The sequence below is a fragment of the Labrus mixtus genome, chromosome 12 (genome assembly GCF_963584025.1).
Source record: "Labrus mixtus chromosome 12, fLabMix1.1, whole genome shotgun sequence".
Lineage (NCBI taxonomy): Eukaryota > Metazoa > Chordata > Actinopteri > Labriformes > Labridae > Labrus > Labrus mixtus.
The window spans coordinates 27,503,053-27,530,117 of record NC_083623.1 but is presented as its reverse complement, the minus strand read 5'-3'; the positions used below and the strand labels follow the sequence as shown (position 1 = coordinate 27,530,117).

The 27,065-nt window shown below is 40.6% G+C and overlaps 3 protein-coding genes across 4 annotated transcripts in view; all 3 read left to right on the top strand.

The window, feature by feature from the left end:
- Positions 1 to 3,137, top strand: part of LOC132984442 (gastrula zinc finger protein XlCGF8.2DB-like) — a 75,046-nt gene extending 71,909 nt beyond the window's left edge. For both annotated transcript variants that reach the window (XM_061051292.1, XM_061051293.1), the window contains exon 2: positions 51 to 3,137. In XM_061051292.1, coding sequence (XP_060907275.1) covers positions 51 to 1,114 — 1,064 coding nt within the window. In that variant the 3' untranslated portion in view covers positions 1,115 to 3,137. The remainder of the gene's footprint in view (positions 1 to 50) is intronic.
- The window catches only part of LOC132984485 (zinc finger protein OZF-like), a 230,883-nt gene that overhangs the window by 89,494 nt on the left and 114,324 nt on the right, over positions 1 to 27,065 (top strand). The window lies entirely within an intron of this gene.
- The window catches only part of LOC132984478 (gastrula zinc finger protein XlCGF57.1-like), a 164,432-nt gene that overhangs the window by 23,043 nt on the left and 114,324 nt on the right, over positions 1 to 27,065 (top strand). The gene's annotated exons all lie outside the window — the stretch shown is intronic.

Below are 27,065 nucleotides of genomic sequence, written 5' to 3'. Positions count from 1 at the left end.
CTAATTGTGCAGTCTAAGTACCGTTAATGTTTGTTTACTGTGTCCAGCAGATGTCCAGCAGCTGTTGGTGATTAAAGAAGAGCTTCCACCTGAGCAGCAGGAGTGGAGCCACATTCTGGACCAGGAGGACACTAAGCCCCAACACATTAAAGAAGAACATGAGGAACTGTGGAGCAGTCAGGAGGAAGAACAGCTTCAAGGACTGGAGGAGGCTGATACCACCAAGTTCCCCTTCACTCCTGTCTCTGTGAAGAGTGAAGATGATGAAGAGAAACCTCAGTCCTCACAGCTTCATCAGAGACAAACTGAACAGATGGAAACAGGAGTTGATGGAGAGGACTGTGGAGGAGCAGAACCAGAGAGGGACTCAGATCCAGAGAGATGTTTACAACCAGAGACTGAGGTCGAGACTGAAGACTCTGATGAACCTGAGACTGATGACAGTGATGATTGGCAAGAGACAAGAGAAGATTTGTCAGAATTAAAATTGAAAAATAAGAAACTTAACACTGGTAAGAGAGCACATAGGTGCCCGGAATGCGGTAAAAGATTTAACAAAAAACAGCATCTGACCAGACACATGTTAGTTCATACAAGACATAAACCCTACAGCTGCTCTCAGTGTGAGAAAAGATTTAACCAAAAAGGGCATCTGACAAGCCACTTGATGATTCACACTGGAGAGAAACCCTTCAACTGCTCTCAGTGTGAGAAAAGATTTAACCATAAGTCTAGTTTGACAAGTCACATGCTAATTCACACAGGAGAGAAACCATTCAACTGCTCTCAGTGTGAGAAAAGATTTAACCGAAAGCGGCATCTGACCAGCCACATGAAGATTCACACTGGAGAGAAACCCTTCAACTGCTCTCAGTGTGAGAAAAGATTTAGCCATAAGTCTACTTTGACAAGTCACATGGTAATTCACACAGGAGAGAAACCCTTCAACTGCTCTGTATGCAGTAAAAGGTTTACCCAAAGAACAAGTCTGACCAAACACATACTAATTCATACAGGAGAGAGACCCTTCAGCTGCTCTGATTGTGGTAAAAGGTTTACTTCTAAGGGAAATCTGAACAAACACATGATGATTCACACTAGAAAGAAATGCTAATCCTGTGCAATGGTAAAACTGATCCAAAGGAATTTTGTGCCACTCAAGTTTAAAGATAGATATAATGTAAACATCAAGCCCACAGCATATTGAAGTACACCAAAATACAGTATAGAACCATCCACTTTGAGAAAATGTAGACATCAGAGAAAGACACATTTCAGCATGTTGAGTACTTAATGCAACATGGAAAGAAACAATATTTAATCACTAGGGGTGTAACAGTACACAAAAATTTTGGTTCGGTACAGTTCTCAGTTTTGAAGCTTCGGTTCGGTACATTTTTGGTACAGTAAAGGGACCTGATGCAACTCTATTTTTTCTTTATTAGGAACATTTAGAATTTCGCTTTTACACATTGGGTTAAGTGCAGCATCGACAGTTCAGACTTGCACACCTGCTCAGGTTACTTTTTAATAATATTTTAAATTAAACAATGTATAAAAAAAACAAACATAAAATGAACTTATGCTGCATCCTTCAACCAAAAGAGTCTCCAATAAATAAACGAAATGAATGAAATGAAGTAATTAATATAGCCTATATGTAAAAATATTTCTTTTAAATTACACTGACCTTTTAGTTTATTAAGCCAACAGTTTTTTGAATGCCCTTTGAGCACATAATAAACCTTATCACATCTGGGTGACAGTATAGTTTCATCGCAGAACTATTAATATTTCCCTCTGTCGATGTAAGAACTTCAATGGCATTTCTTATAGCTTTGGCCTGTTCAGAATTACTAGCAAAAGGCTGTCTGTTTTTTCCTAGTTGCAGTGATGTTTACGTTCGCGTGGTGCCTTTTCAAGTGCTTTAATAAATTGGACGTGTTGCCTGTGACGTACCCCAAAATCCGCCGAACAACGAAGGCACACTACGCTCGTCCTGTCAACATCTCTTTGTTCATTATTGTGGGATTGGGGAGGGAGGGTGTTTTCTATCATGCTTCTGGGGCCGTTGCTAGCCGCAGCAGCCGAGACACAAGAATGGCCTGTCGGCAACAACCTTCTCACCGCTATATTGCTATATTGCTGGCCGCCGCTGCCAGCAGCTGAGACATAAGGCCTGCCTGTCGGCAGTGGTGAGGATGAGGATGGCTGCAACTATGGGCCGAGTCAACTGCCTTGAAGTTGTGTTCTTGTTTTGTGATTTCTCCTATTACCAGGAGGGAATCCCAATTTATCTCTGATGCATACTTTGAAATCTTGTGTATGGTTATTTTTAGTTTTCTGTAGAAGGAGGCATTAGTCAACTGTCTCTGAGTTTCCCCATCGTATGCCTCACGATCCATGATAACAATAGCACCATCCTTATCAGGACTTTGGATGACCAAGCTGTTCTATTCTATAAGTGATTCCTTTGTAAGACAATGTTTTCCCTCTTTTCAATTATCCCCATCTTTAATTAAACATCTTCCAAAATCTTTCTTAATGTTTGATTAATTTTCTCTCTCTTTGGTTTCAGTTTCAGTCTGTGTCACCAAAGGATGGGCTTCAGGCCAGACAACAGCTGGCTCAATGAAAACATTTGTATTCATAATAAACAAAAACACTGGCCTCTATTTTCAAATAAATAAACATATTTTGTCTGTATGCATGGACTGATTTCTCTGCGTCTGTTTGGGATATGAAGAATCTGAGTGTTTATATGCTCTTGGTAAAATGCTGTTCTGGTAATGTTAGGAATATGATTTTCAAAGCTAAGGTAGGAGTCTAAAATAATTCCAAGATTTCTGGCCTGCTCACTGTATTTCATTGACATGGATATGTTGTCTCTGAGTTTTGGAACAACAATGAGTAATTCAGTCTTTTCTGTGTTGAGTTTTAAAACATATCTTTTATACAATCTGTAAGTTTTTCCAATAGAGCTAAGATCATCATATGAAAGTGAAATGTATACCTGTGTGTCATCAGCATATGAATGATATATTTTGTTTCTACATGATTGTACTAAATTGGAGCATGTATAGATTAAAAAGCAGCGGCCCAAGGAATGATCCTTGTGGAACCCCAGAGAAAACCTTTCTTTGGATTTAAAATTGCCTAGAGAAATGTGAAATTTCCTGTCTTGTAAAAAGATGTGAACCAGTCGAGAACAGGGCCTGATAGGCCAACTAAACCGTGAAGTCTTTGAATCATTATATCATGATTAACAGTATCAAATGCAGCTGTAAATTCAAGTGGATCAAGGGGTCAAAAGCATTTTCCGCGTTAAGTGAAACTGCGATGCACAGACTTTTGACATGTTTAGAGCTGTGAATAATATTAAAGAATCTTCCTACATGAACAATTTAGGATCTATTTTAAATAACTCCTGTTTGATCCATGTTTATGAAGTCAGGAATAACTTTTCAAGTCGTAAAGCAAGGATTTTAGAGAATATTTTATATTTACTGGGTAGGATCAAAATAGGCCTATATGAGCTACACAGTTGAGGGCCTGCTGCAGTGATTCTGGAAGCCTCCCTGTATCTATAGAATAGTTAAACATCCTAAGCAGGTGACTTGATGTACCTTAGAAAAGGGTATCAGCATTAAATCTATACGGGTATGTACAGGTGAGTAAAAAGAATATTCTCTTGTGTTTTTATACCAAATGTCCATTCCCAACATCTCGAGTGTCCACTTTCAATGTTGCGGGGTAAAACATCCCGTACTTCACGTTTGCACGGCGGAGCCGGGTCTTCAATGCGTTGAATGCCATCCGCTTCTAGTGCAGAATAGGCGAAGAGTCAGGAAATATTATTTTGGTAATAATAATATATTATTTTATTATATAAAATTATTAAATTTCATCCAAAAATATGAGAATTGCTAGTTCTCAAAATAAATAAGAATATGATGTGATGAGTCAGGAACCTTTAATTGATGTGATAACGGAGAGAAGACATCAGACATGGTTCTCTCCAGAAGGGTCACTCACACTGACTTTAAATAGAGACAAACTCTCCTTCAGTCTCCTACATCAAAGAACATTTAAAACAATGAACACTGCAGAAAGCAACCACAGACAATCAACAGCAGAACGTCTATCCTGTGCATGTTCAGGTGTCATTGAGATTTTCTTTAGTTTGTATTCTGACTGCAGGATTCTTATTAAGGGTTAAAGGTTTTCAGTGAAATCAACGTGGACCTGATCTGACTGTGGTCGCTCTGCATCAGAATTGCTGAACTCCTTTTCTTTACCAAAGAGACTTTAGACACTCCACACAAAAGAACACAAGTAGATGAAAGTCTTTCTCACTCTCCATCAGTTTATTTATTACAATGTTACACATGAGCTGTCTGAAGAACTTGTGCTACCCAACACAGAGGCCTCCAAGGAAACAGAGTGACAGAAAGAAGATATCAGGAGAGAAGAAGGATCCTTACACTGTAACTGTTTCATATAAACCCTTTACATTCAAACGTCATAGCTGCTCCCAACTTACTGGTTCATATGTCAGCAACAAAACATAGATGTCAAAAAAGTAGAGACAGATTTCAGAGTCTTTTAGTCTTCCTCACAAGAGCTCTAAAGCAACGACCTGAGGGTCAAAGGTCAAACTCACTGTGAAGCGGGTGATCTGAGATATCAAGTATAGTCTTAGCTGTCCTCAGGACCTGCTGGTTGGAAATGGTCAAAAGCCCAACCTGACTCCTCCCTGAGATTCTGCTGCTTGTTTTAACAACTCTCCCAAGTCTGTTCTTATTGGTCAGATCAGGCTTCCATACCATGCAGCGAAACATTTAAAACAAATTCAACAAAACATTTATATAAGAGAGTCCTCATCTCAGAAGAGACATTCAAAGATTTCATTCTTCTTCAAAAGAACTTGGAGGTAGCATCGACATGAGTTTCTAAACACAACCTATTGTCCAGAACAACACCCAGATATTTGTAGCTGTCCACAATCTCAATGTCAGCTGATTTAATACCAGTTGGTGTTTGGCTTGGTGGGGATTTTCTAAAATCCATGATCATTTTTTTAATTTTTGACAAGTTTAAGTGGAGAAACGATTCATCACACCAAGTTACGAAGTCATCCACAACTGGCCCATGACCCTGCTCTCCCCCCCCAAGAAGGCTAACAACGACAGTGTCATCATTTCAGAAAGTGTCTGTTACTGTGATTGCTGTGACACTCATTAGTGTACATAATGTAGAGAAGGACTGACAGACAGCAACCCTGAGGAGAGCCAGTAGAAGAAAAGAGCTGGTTAGAAAGCACACACTGCCACCTATTGGTCAGAAAATATATAATCCAACCAATCAAGCTAGGCTCAAATTTAAACTGAAGAATTAGCCGTTCAGCAATCAAAATCCGCTGAATGGTGTTAAACGCTGAAGAAAAGTCAATGAACAGGAGTCTGGAGTGTGTCATTAACACAAGCTTACAGATTCCTACAAGTGGAGACGGTGAAATAAAGAAACACACAGAGACAAAGGAGATGAAGAGAAATTAAAAGTTATAATTTAGAATCACAAAAGCACAGCTTGAAGCTATCATACACAAAAAAACACAATTTCCAACATAGCAACAACTTTATCAAAACAATTACAACAGAAAAAATAAAAATCGATGATTCTATCGATAATAAATGCCCATGGGGAAACTGTTCAGGATCATTATGAAATAAATAAAACCTTTTTATCTTTTTACAGTAATTTATATACTGCCAGTCCAGAACCTTCTTCATCAGAAGATTTTGGTTCACCTGGATCAAACAACATCATGCTTCAGACAATTAATCTCATCAATCTGTCCCAAAAAAACAAAAGAAAAAACCATAGTTGCTGAAAAAGCTTTTGATAAGGTTAGTTGAACTTTTCTTTTCAGCGCTCTTCAGAAGCTCGGTTTCGGAGAGTCTTTCATCCATTGGATAAAAAATCTTTACACCACACCTGTGGCCACAGTAACCACAAATGGTATCACATCACAGAGATTCACACTTCAAAGAGGAACCAGACAAGGATGCCCACTTTCACCATCTCTTTTTGCCATTTTCATTGAACCTCTAGCTTCAGCAATACGACAAAGCAACAAAATCAAAAGGAATTCAGAGTAATGATTCAACACACAAGATTAGCCTCTACACAGATGACATATTATTATTCTTACAAAACCCAAACACATCATTACAGGAAACAGTTAACCTGATCAACAACTCCTCTAAAATCTCAAACTTCACAATTCATTGGAATAACCATAACAACCATACTATCTACAGATGCCTGGGATTCTGCAACCCAAAACCAACTCCTCCCTTTTCACAATGTAATATTAGATACCTAGGTATTAAATCTCTTGACTTGCTCACCAACCAATTCTACTGGAAAAATAAAAAGCCTAGAGTCGCACTCAACATTACAGAGAGAAAAAACCCAGGGCGGGCTAATCAGATTCAGTACATTATCAAATGGATACAACAACTCCAACACAATAATTCATGGATAGATCTAGAAAATTCTCAGTGCCAAAATATAATGATCAAAGATTTAAGTTTTCTCTCCCAGTCAATTAAAACACACAGTCTTTACAAGAACACCGTCATTTCAACAACTCTGGCAGCCTGGTGGAGAGCTAACAGAATAACCAAATCACCACTAACACCATGCAAGTACACACCAATTTGGCATAACCCAGACTTTCTGGCAGGCAAAACCCCCATTCACTTTCCCACATGGAACCACACCTTCATCACCTGTTTGAAAATAATCAATTCATTACTTTCCAAAGACTAATCCAGGAGTACAGGGTAGGTAATAATCAATTTCTACACTATCAACAGCTCAACCATGAAATCAAAGACAAATATAATTAACAACCCATTAACTCCCCCTATATTAAGAAAAAATTTCATAAAGATTGCGGACTCTGAAAAAAAAAACTCTGAGCTCTCCAAAATTCTAACCAAAACAGGTGACACCATAACAATTCCCATTTCTAAATGGGAGAATGACCTAGATATCCATCCTGACCCTGACTTCTGGAAACAGATCTGCAAAAATATATTTTAGTTATGACAAAAAATACTAACCTACAACTCATTCAATATAAAACAATCCACCTACAAAATAAATGTTTCAAATGAGCTTATCAAACAGAAATATGCTCACAATGCAATTTAGGCAACACACATGATTATTTGCACACAACCTGGACATGTCAGCCAGTTCAAAACTTTTGGACACAAGCCAACTTTCAGACATTTTGGATTGCAGAATCCCAACATCCCCATCCCTCTGCCTGCTCGGAGACAATTAGACACTCCGACCAAACTCAGAAACCCTCTGCTCATATCTCTAACTATCACCAGGAAAACAGTACTTCTAAACTGGAAATCCAAGCAATAATTACACATCAACCAGTGGATCAACCTTCTAACAGGATTTATAACAATGGAAATAATGACGGCCTTTCAGAGAAGCAATATATTGGCCTTGACTGAAACATGGGACCCATTCTTAAACCTTCTTAATTATAACCCTACCACCAGTGGGAGCTGATTCCACATCATAACATAAAGTAGCTTTACACTATACTATTATATCATTAGTATTATTCTATCATTTCTATTTTTCTTTTTAATATTATTTTTTGCTTCTTTTATGATTAGTAGTAGTGCTGTTCAAACTAAGGACCCCCACCTCACACTCCCACCCGTCACTTGTTCTACATAACCCATACATTTCTATTGTCATTTTTTGTATATTTACTTTTGTCCAAATGGCACTTTTTATTTTCATGTTTTTCACCAATAAAAGAAAATCAATGTAAAGTTATAGAGCGGTCTCACGCTGGCTCACGTCAGCTGTATGAGCCTGAAAAAGATACTGACTCGTCATTTATTCACAATTAACTGAAATTAAGTTTGAAGAAATAACAACATCCTAGTGCAGATTTGTAAGAAATGAAAAGTCAAGATTTATCAAGTCTGTCCTCAAGAGGAGAAGAAAATAACTTTTAAAATGCTTGTTATTACAATAGAGATCGCATGATCGATTCTGATGCGTTCAGGAACACAGGAAATTTAAACGCTCATCGCCTTTTGTGAAGAACATGAAGAGAAATGCAGAGACAGAGAGGATGAAGAGAAATAGAGACAGAGATGATGAAGAGAAATAGAGAGAGAGAGGATGAAGAGAAATAGAGAGAGAGAGGATGAAGAGAAATAGAGAGAGAGAGGATGAAGAAAAATAGAGACAGAGGATGAATAGAGAGAGAGAGGATGAAGAGAAATAGAGAGAGGATGAAGAGAAATAGAGAGAGGATGAAGAGAAATAGAGAGAGGATGAAGAGAAATAGAGAGAGGATGAAGAGAAGTAAAGAAACAGAGAGGAAGAAGAGAAATACAGAAACAGAGAGGATGAAGAGAAATAGAGATAGAGAGGATGAAGAGAAATAGAGACAGAGAGGATGAAGAGAAATACAGAAACAGAGAGGAAGAAGAGAAATAGAGACAGAGAGGGTGAAGAGAAATAGAGAGAGGATGAAGAGAAATAGAGACAGAGAGGATGAAGAGAAATAGAGAGAGAGAGGATGAAGAGAAATAGAGAGAGAGGATGAAGAGAAATAGAGAGAGAGGATGAAGAGAAATACAGACAGAGAGGATGAAGAGAAATAGAGACAGAGAGGATGAAGAGAAATAGAGACAGAGAGGATGAAGAGAAATAGAGAGAGAGGATGAAGAGAAATACAGACAGAGAGGATGAAGAGAAATAGAGACAGAGAGGATGAAGAGAAATAGAGACAGAGAGGATGAAGAGAAATAGAGAGAGAGGATGAAGAGAAATAGAGACAGAGAGGATGAAGAGAAATAGAGACAGAGAGGAAGAAGAGAAATACAGACAGAGAGGATGAAGAGAAATAGAGACAGAGAGGATGAAGAGAAATAGAGACAGACTTCTTTCTGTAAATGTGAAACGTCATCAGTGCATGCAGACAGGCTTTCCTCCATACCTTTTACCGTGACACTCAACGTAGACAGCTCGGATGTAATGGACTCTCTGTATTCCTTTAGCTCGGACCTGGCTGCAGTAATGTCGGCTCTAATGACTGCCATTTCACTCTCCAACACAGCCCGGACCTCAATCTTCAGAGTCTCTATCAAATGTTTGCGCAGGGAGGACAGAAGCTCACTGTGAAAAGACTCTGTGTCCGTCGTAGATGCGGCCGCAGCTGAGTCTGCTTCTCCCCGGGGACTTTTTTCAGTGGAGGCCGCGGTCGGAGTAGGACTTGAAGGCCTCGTGGTTAAAAGAGATTTTTTTCTTCCTTTGGATGATTTAGCAGACATTTTTTCACTTTGTCTCAGTACAATGCAGCTTGAGACTGAGTTACAACCAAGTTTTCTTCTCAAAGTGTGACAAAAAAGAGACTTTCAAAAGGTTGCTCTGCAGTGCTCTGAAACTAGTGATGTGTAGTTCGTGAACGATTCGTTCAAAGCGAACGATTCATCTGGGTGAACGAACTGAACTGAATCACTTACTGAAAAGAGTCATTCATTTCTCAACTTCAGTTGCGCTCTCCTCTCTCCCGTCTTGTGTCTCTCTCACTGTACTGACTGAGGAGAGGAGGGAGGGCGGGCTTTGAGTGACTCTTACGGTCTAGAGTGTGTGTGTGTGTGTGTGTGTGTGGTGTGTGTGTGTGTGTGTGTGTGTGTGTGTGTGTGTGTGTGACTGAGGCTGGTGACTCGCAGTCTCGCTCGTTCACGTTCAGTCAGTGTTTTGTTCACTGAACGTACTGAGAGGAAGAGAGTGACTCGGAGGCGGTTCACTGAACGAACTGAACTGAAGTGCACATATTGGAGATGATTTCACTGCCCCAATACATATCCTAAGAGCCTGTGCCTGAATAATTTCTAACTTTGCAAGTGTTGTCTTTGCTGCAGATCCATATACCACACTCCCATACTCAATCCTAGTTCTAATTAACGCCACATATATATATTTTAAGGCAGCAACATCAGCTCCCCAATCCATTCCTACAAGACATCTCATTACGTTTATTACTTTTTTGCATTTATCAACAATATTCCTCATGTGTTCCTTCCATGTCAACCGGACATCAAAAAATACCCCTAAAAAATTAAATGAGTCAACTCATTCTAGCTTATTTCCATACAATGTCAAACCAATATTCTCCCCAATTTTCTTTCGAGAAAAGAACATGATCTTTGTTTTTTCCACAGAAAATTTAAATCCCCACTTTAACCTCACTTCTCAACTAAACTGATCCCTTTCTGAATTTTATTTACAATAAATTGTATATGCTTTCCTTTTTTCCACAATGCTCCATCATCCGTAAACAATGATCTTCCTATATCTGTTGGGATATTATCAAATATATCATTTATCATAACTGAAAATAAAATCAGACTTATCACACTTCCCTGTGGTGTTCATTCTCTACAACATACTTTTTAGATATTTCATCACCTATTTTTACTTGAATTGATCTCTTGTTCAGAAAATCCATTATCCAATTAAAAATCCTTCCCTTGACTCCCATGAGATGTAACTTAATCAAAAGTCCCTCTATCCAAAGCATATCATATGCTTTCTCAACATCAAAAAACACTGCAACTACTTTTTCTTTTGTAACCTGAGCTTATCTTACAACGTCTTCTAAGCTTACCACTGGATCCATAATTCCTCGCCCTTTTCTAAACCCATATATATTCTGCCATCATCCCTCTTTTCTCTAGATAGTACACCATTCTTTAATTTACCATGCGCTCCATCAGTTTACAAACATGTGATGTTAAGGCGATTGGCCATTGCTTGGATCTTTTCCTGGTTTCCTTATAGGAACAATCACTGCCTCCTTCCAGCTAATTGGCAACCTCCCTTCCTCCCATACCTTATTATACAACATTAACAATCTGCTAAGTGCCTCTGTACTTAAATGGTTTAACATGATATAACATATCTCATCTTTCCCTGGAGCACTCATTCCAGACTTAGCCAATGTTTTTGTTAGCTCTCCCATTGTAAAAGGTACACTAATCTCATCCTCAACATGATTTTTCTTGCTCAGTGCTTCAATATTTTCAAATTTTGTTTTGTCCCTGTACCTTTTTGCTTCCTCACTCAGATTATTAGAACTGTTTATTGTCACGATACTGACTCTTCTTCTTTTTTATTGGCGGGTAGCTTTGAGGCGCATTACCACCACCTACTGGAGTGTGGACCAGAATACCTATGACTATTAGAAAAATCAATAATAACAATAACTAAAATAAAATAAATAAAAAACAATAACAACAAAAATAAATTTCTTTAACTAATAATAATAATTATATCTTCTCAATCAACTGAGTTTGTCTAAGGTTCTTAAATAAAATCCTACAGCTTCATTTTCTGAGTTCTTTTGTAAGATATTTATTAAATGTACTTTCTTTCAGGTTTTCCATCATCTGTCCTCTTTTGAAACTTTATTTCTGACAGTGTAAAATGACATGTTCCACTGTCTCCTCTTGTCCACAGTAGTCGTATTATGTTTTCCTGTTTTGAACAATGTGTTATTTAATCCAGTGTGTCCTAATCTGAATCTAGATATCATTCTTTAATTTCTCCTATTTGTTCCTGCACTTCTCATTTCTCCAACCTTCCTATGGATTCTGTAAAATCATCGTCCTTTCCTTTCCTCCTCCCACTGCTTCTTTTGCCACCTTTCCTTCAGTCTCTGTTTGATAATGCTCTTCACTTTTGTTCTACTGATCCTAACTATCAAATCAGTTTGAGTATTTAATGTAGCCTCATTTTCCACCTTGTCTGATAATTCATTTCCTTTGAAGCCTATGTGTGCAGGTACCCATAAAAACATCATTTGACTTCTGTATAGTGTTTGTTTGGTTTCTAAATGTCTGCTGTCTGAACGTAAACTGATGAGTGAGGAACTTGAATCTGAACAAATGACTGATCTCAGTGCTCTTGTATCCTCTATCCACTGTACTGATTATAATAGAGTGATCATTTCCCCTGCTGATAACCCCTCACTGATTCTTTTCTCAACTTTGACCTGAAGCTCTGGAACAAGAAATGAAACTCCAACTGTATTTTTGATGCATGTGTATAGATGTGGACATAACTGTGAAAGGTCTTATTATGCTGCCTTGAGGCATTCCATCCTTAATCACAAATGTTCATGAGGAGTTCTTTCCTCTTCTTACCTGTATTGTTCTTTCTAATAAAAAGTTCTTGATCCATCTATAAATCCTACCCTTGAGTCCTGATGTATAAAGTTTGATGAACAATCCTTCTCTCCACATCATATCATACGCCTTCTCTATAAATACTGATACCAGACATTTCCTGTTTATCTTCCTGATGTCCTGTTCCAAACATGAAGCTGGATCCATGGTATTTTATCCTCTAAAACCACTCTGCTATTTAGACCTGTATCCTTTATTTTATAAATAATATGTTGACCTCTCATTTATCATTTTCTCCATTATTCTGCAGATGTTGGACGTTAAAGCAGTCGCTCTATAATGCCCTGGATGTGTACAATCTATTCCTGGCTTGGGGATTGAACTACGACCGCCTCTTTCCAACTTTGTGGAAACTTTCCACCCTCCCAAACTTTGTTATATGATTCAATTCAAAGTCCTTCGCTGCTTCACTGAGATTGTTTTTCATTAAGACCCCCCTTCTCTTGAACAGACCCCAGTCATCAGAGATTTTTGTGATGACTTCGGTTATATTGTCTGCTGTGTGCTGTACAGCTACTTGGAGTGTCTCAAGAGTGCAAGCCTGCATCTCCCAATTCTGGTCAATAAAATGTCCTGTCACTGTCAAATAAGCTTCAGCTGTTCTTGCTGTCCACATATCACTTGTTAAAACCACACTGCTTGCAGACTCTAAGAAGTATTTTAGAGTTGATTTGACTTGCTCATATAGCTTTGGAATTTCACAAGACATCAAGGATTTTCTACAAAGAATTTTGTATCTGTGCTCAACCACCTTGAAACCACATGAAATTATGGAACCCTGTATCCTCAACCATTGAAACAGATTGCAAGTCAGCAACAATCATCTTTGCTAGGCTCCTTGTGATGTCTTGGGCTCTTTGGGAACAATCTGAAAAGGATTATTGTTTCCCATTATAAAAAAAAAGCTGAACTTTTTGATTGATTAACGGTGCTATCTGTACCTGGATCATTTTCCATAATTTCCCAGTTTGAGATTGTTACGACCTCCTTGACGTACATTAAGTTAAACCATAAATGATTCGTAAAAGGAGGAGACCAGAACAAATAAAAAAGGGACGCCACACAACGTTAACTGTTTGAACCCTGAGCTTTATTTAAAGGATCTTACGCCCCCCGTCAGTAGACCTAAATAAGAAAACAAACAAAGAGATCCAGCTAAACAGAACAAAATATGGGAAAGTGCCGAGCCAACCACATAATGGGCCGTCGCTCTCGGCACCTCCCCCTAAACTACCTAATCACAAAACTTATCTATAAGAAAGGAAGGAATCGAAAGTAGGACTACTATATTATTCTGCAGCAGTACCTACTAACATGCAGCCACAGGTGGAGGGGGATAAGTGTGTGATCAGTCAAAAGAGAGAGACAGTAACCAGTGCTCCTCTTGTCCATGGTGCTAACTGTTCAGCTTCACGGTGGTTTTGGGGGATACTGCAGTGTGTACATGTCAGGGGGCTGAAAGGATGGTGTGTTCATGGATCACAGGACGGATTGGAGGGTCCAGTCCAAATACAGGGATGTTTATTTTTGTCCCAGTCAAGCTCCATGGACGACCAGTTTAACTGTGAAGATTCTGAAAAGTTTCATATGAAGATGTAATAACTCTTAAATGCAAATGCCTCAGTGTGAGGACACAGAGGAGGGAGTCCCTCCCTCTAAAACCTCTCTGTGTGAGGAACATGAAGTTCTAAGGTGAAGATATCATCATCATCATCACTGTCCCATCTGCTGCTCATGTTACGCACACTGAATTATGACAATGTGGCTTCCATAAGAAAGGTGTTTTTATTTACAGCATTCGTAACTGCAAACAGAACAGAAAGACAGTCTTGTATGAGAATCGGCATATAGTGCTGCTTTGCAGACTGTCTGATGCGATACAACTGTGCTTACTTCCTGCAATACACAGGGAACAGCTACAAATGACTGACTAAACAATATAACTTTGCTATCAGTCTCCAAACATAACAAACACTTGACAGCAAATATTAATTTGTCTTCACAAATAACTATTTCTGTGAACCAACAATGCATATGGTATCTTACAAACATTAAACCTGTGTACGAATCCTGCTTAACATAGCTAGCGCGCTTCACGTCAAAGGAGGCTACCGATGCTAGCGCTAGTTAGCTTTCCTGTTATTTGACATAAACAACATTTCTAACATGCAAACATTACTAAACACATGAAGATGTACTTAAACTAAATGTTTTCGCTGCTTGTGTACTTATCTCTCACCTGCAAACAGAACAGAAAGACAGTCTTGTATGAGAATCGGCATATAGCGCTGCTTTGCAGACTGTCTGATGCGATACAACTCTGCTTACTTCCTGCAATACACAGGGAACAGCGCCAGTTGTTGACATATCAATGCTGCTACTGACACCTACTGGCCACAATGACTATTGCCCTGCAGGTACTTACAGCCTAAGCAGGTGAATCCCTCCTATTTTAAGTCACACAAATCATCTTAATGACATTTAACCAGAAAAATAATAGTGGGGGGCACCAATGTAATAATATAACTGATAACCAATAATCACAGGCATAGTCTTAGCTACTAAAATACCCAGGGTGCCACACTCACAATAACTAATAATGTTGTTTGTTTGTATCAGGATGCAGGAACAGAGACCAGACTCTCCTGGACCCAGCTGTGTGTCCATGAAGAGTGACCAGTCTAAAGATTTTTTTATAACCTTTAAAGATGGACTTCCTGCTGATAGATGGTGAGATCTGAAAACTGAAGTTTACTTTCTTTGTTTTAAGACTCATGTCGTGGTCCAGCACGTTGTAGTGTCATCAGTACATATATAATGGTGGAGGTGGCAGCCCATTGTTCACCTGTACAACGGACACCTGTCAAAGACTTGTGGCTGCTGTGTTGAGGACTTTAGCCTCTGAGTGGGGGGGACCTTTAACTGCTGAGCTGAACCGGTACCCTGCGAAGCCCAGTTGAAAGAAAACTTTGTATTTATGGAGAGAAAGGGAAAGCAGCTTTTCTTCTATCCCATCCAACACACCCTCCCAAGCAGGTGAAATTTTCGGTGGTTCGGTCATCTCCTACCTTCTCTGCTGTGTGAAAACAGTGCAGTGCTTATCAGTTAGCATGCCGAGTTAGCGGCCATGTTAGTCTCTGCTCTTTGTTGTCACCGTTCGCGGACTTTTTGCTGTGTCTTTCGTTGCTTCTTCTGGTTGAAAAAACAATCAGACCGGGCGGAAACACCAAAATTATGTTGCACCCATGAAAAGACCAGGACTCTGTCTTCCGTTTGGCAACTTTATTCTTCCCGGTGCTGTATTTTTTTTATGATCATCTCTCTTAAGAAGCATCGGGTCCTCACAACAAAAACGGCATACATGCGCATTCTTCCTTGACCCCGACCCCGACTATATACGTCACCTCTGCACGCAGGCCGATGACGTCATATATCAAACCTAAAATTAAAAGAGTTAATAACAACGTTTTAATTTCTGTGTAAACTAACATAAAATTACAGTACCTGTATGTTTTTTTAATTAAAAAGTTAAACAAATGTAAAATAATATTTTATAAAGTACTTTCTAACTTATAGTGTAGTATGCTTTCTTCTGTCAAATTGAATTGCATACAAATATTTCTAGGTCGCAACACATAGGTGCTGGGAACCATATTGATTTGGGCTTGATTTTCTTGTACTTTATTTAGATTTTGGACTGAGTTGTCTTCTCATTCCTACTGTTTCCTCCCTCCGTTCTTACTTTCTTACTTAGCAGATTTGATCCTCCCGATTTCTTCCTTGATTGCTCTTGTAAGTTTAATTGGATGATAGTGCACACCATCCCGGTTAAACTCCATCATTACTTTCCACTCATTTGATCCTCTTCTGACTGCTTTTTGATTTTTTTGTTGCTCCTAGGCCTTGACTTACTCACATCAGACCAGCTTTTCTCTCTTTCTTGTCTATCTCTATGTGCCCTTTTCATTCTCGTAGACCGAGATATCATCCACTCCATATCATTCCCATTATACCCATCGGAGGAAGTAGACATGATGCTACAGTCAGAGTACAGTTTATGCAATCCGTCAAAACAACTTTCAAAACTACCGCGCTCGTCTTCTTCCTGCCTCCGTCACCTCCGCTGCATTGATCATAAAATTCTAGTCTCAATTCTGGGCTCAATCCTTGGTCCAGTCTTGTTTTCCCTTTATATGATCCCACTAGGAAATATTATAAATAACTTTGAGGGGGTCTCCCCTTTTCACTGTTATGCTGATGATACACAAATACATCTGTCTTTTTTTAAAGTCAGACAATATTAGCCGCTTAAACGATTTAGTGGAGGCCTCATTTTCTTTAGCCCCAATCACATAGCAAGCAAATTAAAGCCACTTTTTGGTCCTCTAGCACCCAATATAAAATCTACATTTGATTCACACCTTAACCTTAACTTACAAATCGCAGGTCCCACATTACCCCGATCCTTTCCTTCCCCCATTGGTTGCCTGTTACATACAGGATTGATTTACATCACAGAACGTTTGACACATGCTCCAAGCCGAGATCTCAGATCATCAAGAGCACTTCCATTAGTCGTTCCGAGATCTCTGCTGGTTACCAAGGGCGACTGGGTGTTTGCCCCTAAGCTCTGGAACTCTCTACCTGAAGAAATTAGGCTGGCAAACTCTGTGCCTGTTTTTAAATCTTCGCTCAAAACACATTTTTATAGGAAGACCTTTTTAACGATTGATTAGTTATTCATGTCCTGCTTTATTTAATTTAATCAATTTTTATTTATAATTTTATAACTCACCAACGTTTTATTGCGTGTATTTTTGTGAAGCACTTTTTGTTTTATTTTGTTAATCCGTCAAAACAACTTTCAAAACTTTCACCGTGGGCCGCTCCGTCACTCTGACATCTCTCCCTTGGTGCATGTCCATAGGATCCTGTTTGTGTGCATGTGTGTATATACTTCAGCCTATGTGTATGTTGCATGACTACAGAGTGTAAAAACTGAAATTTCCCCTTGCGGGGATCAATGAAGTAAATCTTAATCTTAGAATTATATCCCTTTATAACAACAGTTATACATATGTTAGTCAATACATACTTATGAATACACATTAGTGATGTTGTTAACTTGGATTCATTTGGATCACTTTTACCATTGCACAGGAGTTATAAATCTAGGGATGGTACGGTTAGAATTCTTGACAGCAATATTTATCGATACTGCTTTCCATTTTATTATGTAAAAAAAAGAAACATGACATGAAAGATATTAAACGGTTCAACACTTTGTTGCTTCTCTGGACACACTGTTGTCTGGTGTCTCTCCTGTAGGACTTCTCATGTGGCTGTTAATACTGAGGACCTACTAGCAGTCCAGTAGTCCACATGTATACATCAGAGAGTAAGAACAACACAAGTAATGATCTAGAAAGGAGGAAACAACGTCAGTAAGTGCAAACGAACAGCTTTAAGTCTGATCGGACACACAGGTGCTGACAGGCAATGCACAGAGACAAAACCATCGTCATCATCATCAATAATATCATTAAATACGTAGGTATTGTCACTGTTGCTGACAGACAAGAGTTTTGGTTCGCTGCATCAAAACTGATTGTGAAGGCTTGGTTGGATCTCATTGGTTTGGTTCTATCAAAATAAACTTAGACAGGACACAATAAAAGTAGACAGGAGATAACAGTTTACAGAAGAAGAATCCATAGGTCAAACATAAAGAAAATGAAATAGTTCACACGTTAAAGACAAAATGGCAAGAAATTAGACATAAGACAGAATGGAGACAAACAAGAGACTGAAAACCAAGAAGAACTCGAACAAAAAGACAACTGAACAAGACAGTTCGGCACCTGCGTTTTTAAGGAAAGTTATTGGCAGAGTCTGCTCAGACCTTTTGTTTGGAGTGTCTAAGGTCTCTTTGGTAAAGAAAAGGAGTTCAGCAGATCCTAATGCAGAGCGACCACAGTCAGATCAGGTCAAGGTTGATTTCACTGAAAACCTTGAACCCTTAATAAGAATCCTGCAGTCAGAATACAAAATAAAGAAAATCTCAATAACCCTTCACACATACGGAAACCGAATATACTCCGGAGATTTTCAATTGGGAAGAGAATGACGTTTATATAGTGACCACCTAAAGTGTCTGCCCGTGACCACTACGATCTCCGTGCATGTAATTAAACGTCTGCATTCTGTTTTCTGTTCATCAGTATGTTGTTCTCCACTCTTTTGTGGATGTTGTCATTCCATTGGATTACACATAGCATTGATATAAAGGCAAATATTCTCATTATAACGTTGTGTAGCGGACTCTGTTGCTTCGGCCGCTACTTCCGCGTTGTTTATTTACGTCATGTCTTACGTCGGGAAATCCCCCTTGCGCCCTCCCCTCTGACAGGGATAGACCCCCGCTGTGAGGAGCATATGTGAACGGCTACTTCAGGAGAATCTCCGGAGAAGTCCTCCTGTAAATATCTAGATATTATCCGGAGTGCATATGTGAAAACGGCTATTGACACCTGAACACAAAACTGCTGCAGCCTTTGATCACAAACTGAATGACAACACCTGTAGATGTCATCTGGCATTCTGGATTTACTCAACATATTGTTAGAAGAAACAATAGAAATGCATTATAGCCTTTAGTGTGTATAACTAAATGGTATATGGATAGAAACACTTCAATTGTGTGTATATTTGTTCTGTTATCATTTCTCTCTTTGGCTTCCTTTTTGCTGCTTCACTTCTTTTTATACATTTTCTACTAAGAGGAGAACGACTCTTCGATTGGTCTTGGCGCTATCCAATTCCCACGGTAACCTGACTCGTCATCAATCACAAAACTTTTCCTATTTGCAATGAAAGTAACATTAATATTTCATCTACTAACTGCTAATACCAGCTCGGCGTGTGATGTCCTGCACTCTTTAACAAACAGGCTGCAGACACAGCACCTACAGGCCCTCTTCCTTATTACTGGGGACTTTAATCATGCCTCTCCTTCCTCTACCCTGCCCACCTTCACACAATATGTCACCTGCCACACCAGAGACAATAAAATACTGGACCTTTTCTATGCCAACTCCAAGGAGGCATACACCTCATCTCCTCTCCCTCCCCTTGGACGATCAGATCACAACCTGGTGTACCTCCTGCCTGTGTACAAACCTCTGGTACACAGACAACCAGCTGTCACCCGCACTGTTAAAAGATGGTCCGATGAGACGGAAGAGGCTCTTAAGGACTTGTTGGGGTTGTATCAAGTCAACTTTATATTCTTTAATAATTATTTCTAATTATTAATAATATAAATAAAATATCATTAAACTATGTTTAATCTCGTTTTGGGGCACCACCCTGTACTCAGGGAAATATAACCAAAATATCACTCAAATCAGTCTCAAATTAGTTATTTAATTATTAATATTATTAATAATTAATAACTATATTTAATAAATTGAAGGCGTGAATCCGTACACAAAGCCTTCGCACCCAGCTTATATCACAATGTAAATACACCAGTAATCACAAACAACTGCTCTCTTAAATTATAACAGAATTTATTTAAACAAAGCAACATCAATCCAAAATCAATGAACTTAATCAAACAAATAACTATTATAAACTAATCTAAGCAAACAAACATGATCAAGCAAACCTTGTGAATGAGGTGTAAATGTGTGTGTGTGTGTAGAGGAGAGAGAGAGAGAGAGAGAGAGAGAGAGAGAGAGAAAACAAGATGGTGGAGGGAGACAATGCACCATGTGACTTCGTCACATGTGGACAAAATGGTGGACAACAAAGGAAGCCGTGTGGTTACCTTTTGAAATAGTTTGAGCTCTCTGAGCTGAGTTCAGTAACTGTTACTTAAACACCAGAAAGCCAGTGGCCGGACTTTGATTCAATGGCGGGTACACTGGTCTTTCTGATTGTGAAAGCCGTTGACTGAAGGTAAACTAGCATAGCATTACATACATAGGTGAACACAGCAGTTCATCACAATAAAACAAATGCAGCAGCTTACAACAGATAATAAACAGAATGTGACGCCTCGTCAACAATGATGCATAATTATCAGTGGTTATAAAAGAAACATAACTATTTCTGAAACTATTTCTGCCCAGACCAAAGCTCTTACTTGGGGTAACTCCTGGTGATCGTTGCAAAGTTGGTTAGATCGTCACTCTGTTGAATGTTGAATCATCGGATTCAGGCAGGTTTCCTTCGTGGCAGATGTAGGAGGAGGGTAGCGGGATTCAGATCTTTGACCAGAGCGTTGCTCTATAGGGTCTTCTGGTTGCAGGAGCCGAGTTCTTTATGTGTCCTTGTGGATTCAGGGATCAGTGGGCTTCCTTCAGCGCTCCTGTCCAGTTGCGTTCAATGACGTCTTACGAAAAATCAAAGGAAAGAAACTCTTCTTTTTGCTCGAACCTGATAGCATCTGATTGCGCCCAAAACTCCTAAAAATATGCCATGGAAGTAGTCAGCCGAATCCTCTGATGCTTGAATTCAGCATGTGAAGAGCTACCTATACTGAACAACCTCAGCTCTGGAGTTTAACCTATGTAAGTCAAGAGGAGGAAGGGCTTTGTCTCGAATGCTGGAGTCCATCTTGTTGGAGAGGGTATCCTCTGGTGTCAGCAGACCACACTTGAAGAGAAGGAAGCAATGCCTGGTGATTGCTTTTAAAGACTGGAGCTGCCTGTGGGTTTACCTCAGGTTCCGGTCCCCCCTTTACGTCACACGTAGGTGTGAAGTACCGCAGGGGATTCTGGGATAAAGAGTCCTTTTAGGCCTCTTTGTGATCTCAGTAAATAACTCAAAGGCACAGACTGTCCTAAGCCTGCGTGGCCCAACAGACTGTTTGGAGACAACTGCATGGGAAGTGTTCTGTGATGACCATGGGGAGAACATTGACAGTCTCACACACTGCATTACAGACTATATTAATTTCTGTGTGGATCACACCGTACCCACCAGGACTGTACGTTGTTTTGCCAACAGCAAACCGTGGATTACTCCTGAAATAAAGGTCCTCCTTAAGGACAAAAAGAGGGCTTTAGGTCAGGAGACAAGGAGGAGATGAAGATATGTGCAGAGAGAGCTGAGGAGGAAGATCAGGGAGGGGAAACGCATCTATAGGAGGGAGATGGAGGAACAGCTGCAGCAGAAGAATGTCAGTGGAGTCTGGAAGGGCCTGAAAAACCATTTCAGGTCACAAGGACTCCAACACTGAACTGGTTAGGGATCAGGAATGGGTGAATGACCTGAACACTTTCTTCAACAGATTTGAACAGCCATCCACCCCTCCCCCTACCCATTCCACTCTGCTGCAACCACCACCGCCTGCCCCCGCTGCTGACTGCACCACCCCCACCTCACCTTGAGCCTGAAACTGGGGAGAGCACCAGAGCTCTGGAAGACATCCTGCGTGGTACCGGTGCCAAAGATCTCCCGCCCCAAGGACTTCAACCACTACAGGCCAGTGGCACTGACATCACACCTGATGAAGACCTTGGAGAGGTTGGTCCTTCACCATCTGCGCCCCCTGGTGAGCTCATCAATGGACCCACTGCAGTTCGCCTATCAGCCAGGCATCAGGGTGGATGTTGCTGTCATCTACCTCATGCAGAGATCTCTCTCACACCTGGAGAGGGCTGGGAGCACTGTGAGGATCATGTTCTAAGATTTCTCCAGTGCTTTCAACACCATACAGCTCATGCTTCTGAGGGACAAGCTGGAACACACAGGAGTCGACCTGCACCTCACATCCTGGCTCCTGGACTATCTGGCCAACCGGCCACAGTTTGTGAGGACATGGGACTGTGTGTCTGACCGGGTCATCTGCAGCACAGGGGCCCCACAGGGGGCCGTCTTGGCTCCCTTCCTTTTCACCCTGTACACTGCAGACTTCTCCCATAAGACACCTAACTGTCACCTGCAGAAGTTCTCTGATGACTCTGCCATTGTCGGCCTTATCACTGATGGGGACGAGGGGGAGTACAGAGAACTCAACCTGGACTTTGTGGACTGGTGCCAGCGGAACTGCCTCCAGATCAACCACCACCATCTTTGGTAAAACCAAAGAGCTGGCACAGGCCCACTTCTCCCACACCGGTGAACATCCAGGGAAAGGACATTGACATAGTGGACTCTTATGAGTACCTGGGTGTTCACCTGAATAATAAGCTGGACTGGACTGTTAACACTCAAGCTCTCTACAAGAAAGGCCAGAGCAGACATCATCTGCTGAGGAGACTCAGGTCCTTCGGTGTGCAGGGAGCACTCCTGAGGACTTTTTATGACTCTGTCGTGGCATCAGCCATCCTGTATGGAGTGGTCTGCTGGAGCAGCACTGAATATTACGGACTACACTTTTTTCAAATAGCTGATCTATTTTTTATTTTTGAAATCTGTTTCTTAGTATCTACATTTTTTGTACATTCACATGTTTTTCACAGAAATATTCTTAAACTGATATTCTTACATGTTTGTGCTGTAGCAAGTTTGTGTGAATTCCCCAATTCATAGTTTTTCCAATCATGTCTCTGCCCTGTTGATGGTAATTGTAACTGATCTAATAACTGTATATATGTTGTCTTATTTGTTCACAACATGAGGTGTAGTGTAACTTAACTCCAACAACAATCTACCCAACATTTGAGAAGGAGCCTATGAGATTAGATTTAACAACTTTGTGTGAATATTTGCAGGTGGACTCCACACTAAAGTGGAAAAATGGGTATGTAGTACAAATAAAAAGGAAAATACAACAAGTAAAAGTAGTTTAACTGTTTAACGGTATATCAGATATGATATAGTTTCCTGGTTGCTATGCGTCGTATCGAGTGGCAGCGGCATAATTTTATTATTTTTGTCGTCTTGACTGACAATGATTATAATGACAAGGTTAGTGTACTCGAGAGAGGACCTCCTTATTCTGCAACAGACAAGTCGTGGAGTAAGTCATCACATCCCGGCTGAGCTTAAGAAGGCATACCGCGGATGTCGGGCTGGAGCTAAGCTTAAGGCTAAACGTAAGGCTCGGAGTTGGAGATTTAAGCCTGTCCTACCTTCAATCCTCATGGGGAATGTCAACTCCCTGTCCAACAAATGTGAAGAGATGGAGGCACTTGTGAAAAACCAAGGGACATAGTGAGTGTAGTCTCGTGTGTTACGGAGACCTGGCTGAACAATAACATTCTGGACACTTCTGTCGACTTAACTGGCTTTGCTATGGTACGAGTGGATAGAGACGCGAGAGCGAGTGTAAAGTGCAAAGGTGAGGGTGAGGGCCTGGTTCTGTGTGCTGTGCTGTCAGGATATTGAACTTTTGGCAGTTGGTCTCAGACCGTATTATGTACCGAGGAAGTTATCTCACATCGTTGCCATTGTTGTTTACATTCCACCACGAGCGGTTGCTATGGTGGCATGTGACGTCATCAATGAAACTGTTGCAAGAATACAGAGTCAACACCCAGATGCGTTCATCGTAATATCCGGAGATTTTAATCATGTCAAGCTCAACTCCAATCTGACTGGCTTTTCACAGTTTGTTGACTGTCACACAAGGGGAAATAAGACATTTGATCTGCTGTATGCTAACATCAAAGAGGCTTATAGTGCTTCAGCTGTACCACCACTAGGCAGATCAGATCACAACCTGGTCTTTCTTCAGCCTTCCTATAAACCCTGTGTACTTAGTCAGCATGCAACCATTCACTCATTCAGGAAGTGGACACCAGAGGCTAGTGATTCTTTAAGGGACTTGCTTCGAGCGCACAGATTGGAGTGTACTGCTGGAGTCACAGGGGAACAACTTGGACAGTAACATGGACAGAATAGTTGAATGCACCACAGACTATATTCATCTTTGCTGGGAAACTGTGATACCAGTAAGGACTGTATGGTGCGTTCCCTATAACAAACCCTGGATCATAAGTAACATCAAGAAACTCCTTAACAAGAAAAAAGAGGCCTTTAGGGATGGAGACAGGGTGAAGCTCAAGAGTGTGCAACATGAGCTAAAGAGGGAATTAAAGCAGGCAAGGACAAACTACAAAAAGAAAGTAGAGAGGAAGCTGCAGCATAATGACACCAAAGAGGTGTGGAGGGGAATGAGAACCATCACTGGCTACAGTAAAAAGAACTGCCAATTTACCACTAGTGATGATGATATTGATAAATCCAATGTCTTCAACCAGTTTTTCAACAGGTTTCACATGGTGGCTAGTGTGTGTCCAGCACCAGCTGATATAGCCTCACCCATTCACTCCACCACTACTTAAGCTGCAAGACACCTCTCCCTTTCTCCTCCACACAGCTGCACTCCTCACACTGCTGCTGCAACTTCCCCCTCACCTGGGACCCCTCCCCTGTTCTTCACAATGGATGATGTGAGGTCAGAGCTTCAGAGGCTGCGACCTGGAAAAGCAGCTGGTCCTGATGGGGTGTGTCCGAGACTGCTTCAAGAGTGTGCAGCCCAATTGGCGGAACCCCTCCAGTGGATCTTTAACCTAAGTCTACAGAAGGCGAAAGTTCTGCTTCTCTGGAAAACATCATGTCTCATACTGGTACCTAAAGTAGGCCGTCCAAACAAGATAAAAGACTATAGGCCGTTGGCTCTCACTTCACACATCATGAAGACACTGGAACTGCTACTTCTTCGCGGTCTTGGACAACAGGTTGGACATTCAATGGACCCTCTACAGTTTGCGTACCAGCAGCATATTGGAGTGGATGATGCTGTGCTGTACATGCTCCACAGGGCCTACTCCCACTTGGAGGAGCTGGGTAGTAATGTGAGGATTATGTTCTTTGATTTATCAAACGCTTTCAACACCATCCAGCCCCCTCTTCTAAGACACAAACTTGAGGGGATGGGGGTGGATTCCTCTCTCGCTGCCTGGATCACAGATTACCTGACAGGACGACCACAGTTTGTCAGGCTGGGGAACTGTGTCTCTGGTACGGTGGTTAGCAACACGGGGGCTCCTCAGGGGACTGTGCTAGCTCCATTCCTGTTCACTTTGTATAAGGCTGACTTCCAACAAAAATCTGAATTCTGCCATATTCAGAAATATTCTGATGACACGGCTATTGTGGCGTGCATTAGGAATGGGCAGGAAGGTGAGTACAGGGACCTGATAACGGCCTTCAGTGACAGGAGCGATAACAATGGCCTCCTGCTTAACACTGCGAAAACGAAGGAGATGGTTTTGGACTTTCGCAGGGCCAACTCCCCCTTTCAGCCAATTAACATCAGAGGGGAAGTCATTGAAGTGGTGCAAACCTATAAATACTTAGGTGTGCATCTGGACAATAAACTTGACTGGACTGTGAACACTGACGCCGTCTACCGAAAGGGACAGAGCTGACTCTTTTTCTTGAGGAGGCTCAGGTCTTTTGATGTGTGCAGTGAAATGTTGGAGATGTTCTATCAGTCAGTTGTGGAGAGTGTTCTTTTTTATGTGATCTGCTGGGGGGGCAACATGACTGACAAGAACACTAGGCAGCTTGACAAGCTGATAAAAAAGGCTAGCTCAGTTTTAGGCAAGTGTAGGGACTTACTGAGGATTGAGGTGGAGAGATGCGTGCGAAAGAAAGGACAGAATATATTGGACAATGTTAGTCATCCTCTTCATGACATCATGGCAGGTAGGAGAAGTAGCTGCATTGGATGTCTAATTTCACTGTGCTGCAGGACCGAGAGGTTCAGGAGATCCTTTGTCCCCACAGCCATTAGGCTTTTTAACACACAGGCCAATGGTAGCAGCTCATGAGCTGTGGGTGGAACGTTACTGTCTGCCTTTTTCTTGTTTCTCTCCCTAACACCCTGGTGATTTGTGCCATTATAAGAAGCATTAAGGAATATAAAGACTTTACATATTTTAATTATCTGTTAATATCTATGCAGTTTTAAATTAATATTGATGTTTTCTCTGTTCTATTTTTTCTAACTTGTGAGCTATGGGACACTCCTGAATTTCCCCCAGGAGATGAATAAAGTATCTATCTAATGCATTTCTATTGTTTCTTCTAACAATATGTTGAGTAAATCCAGAATGCCAGATGACATCTACAGGTTTTGTCATTCAGTATGTGATCAAAGGCTGCAGCAGTTTTGTGCCCAGTGGCCTCTGCACTCTTAATTAATCCATTGCATGTTCAGGTGTCATTGAGATTTTCTTTATTTTTTATTCTGACTGCAGGATTCCTATTAAGGGTTAAAGGTTTCAGTGAAATCAACCTGGACCTGATCTGACTGTGGTCACTCTGCATCAGGATCTGCTGAAGTCCTTTTCTTTACCAAAGAGACTTTAGACCAGGGATGTCAAAGTTCTATTGGGTCGGGGGCCAGATTTGTTAAAATGAGACCTCATGTGGGCTGGACTAATTTTGCCAACATCACTATAACTCAACACATGGCTATATAGGCTAATGTAGGATTGTATAGAAAACTTTAACATTAACATTAAGCAGAGGGGTTAACTGTCATTGCAAACTGCATGTTGGCACATGGGAATATTTAAATGTACCACATTACAGAAGAAAATATCAATAATTATGTTTTGTTTGACATTATTATATTATATTTAAATATTGCTGTTCAAGGTTATAGAAACTTTGACACAGATTATTCTACCTGCCCTGGGATCAGTGCATTAGAGAGAGAGAGACTGCACTGCAGTCTGATCAGCTCCATGTGGAGTGCACGTTTTTCAACTAAGTAAACTCAGTTAAATG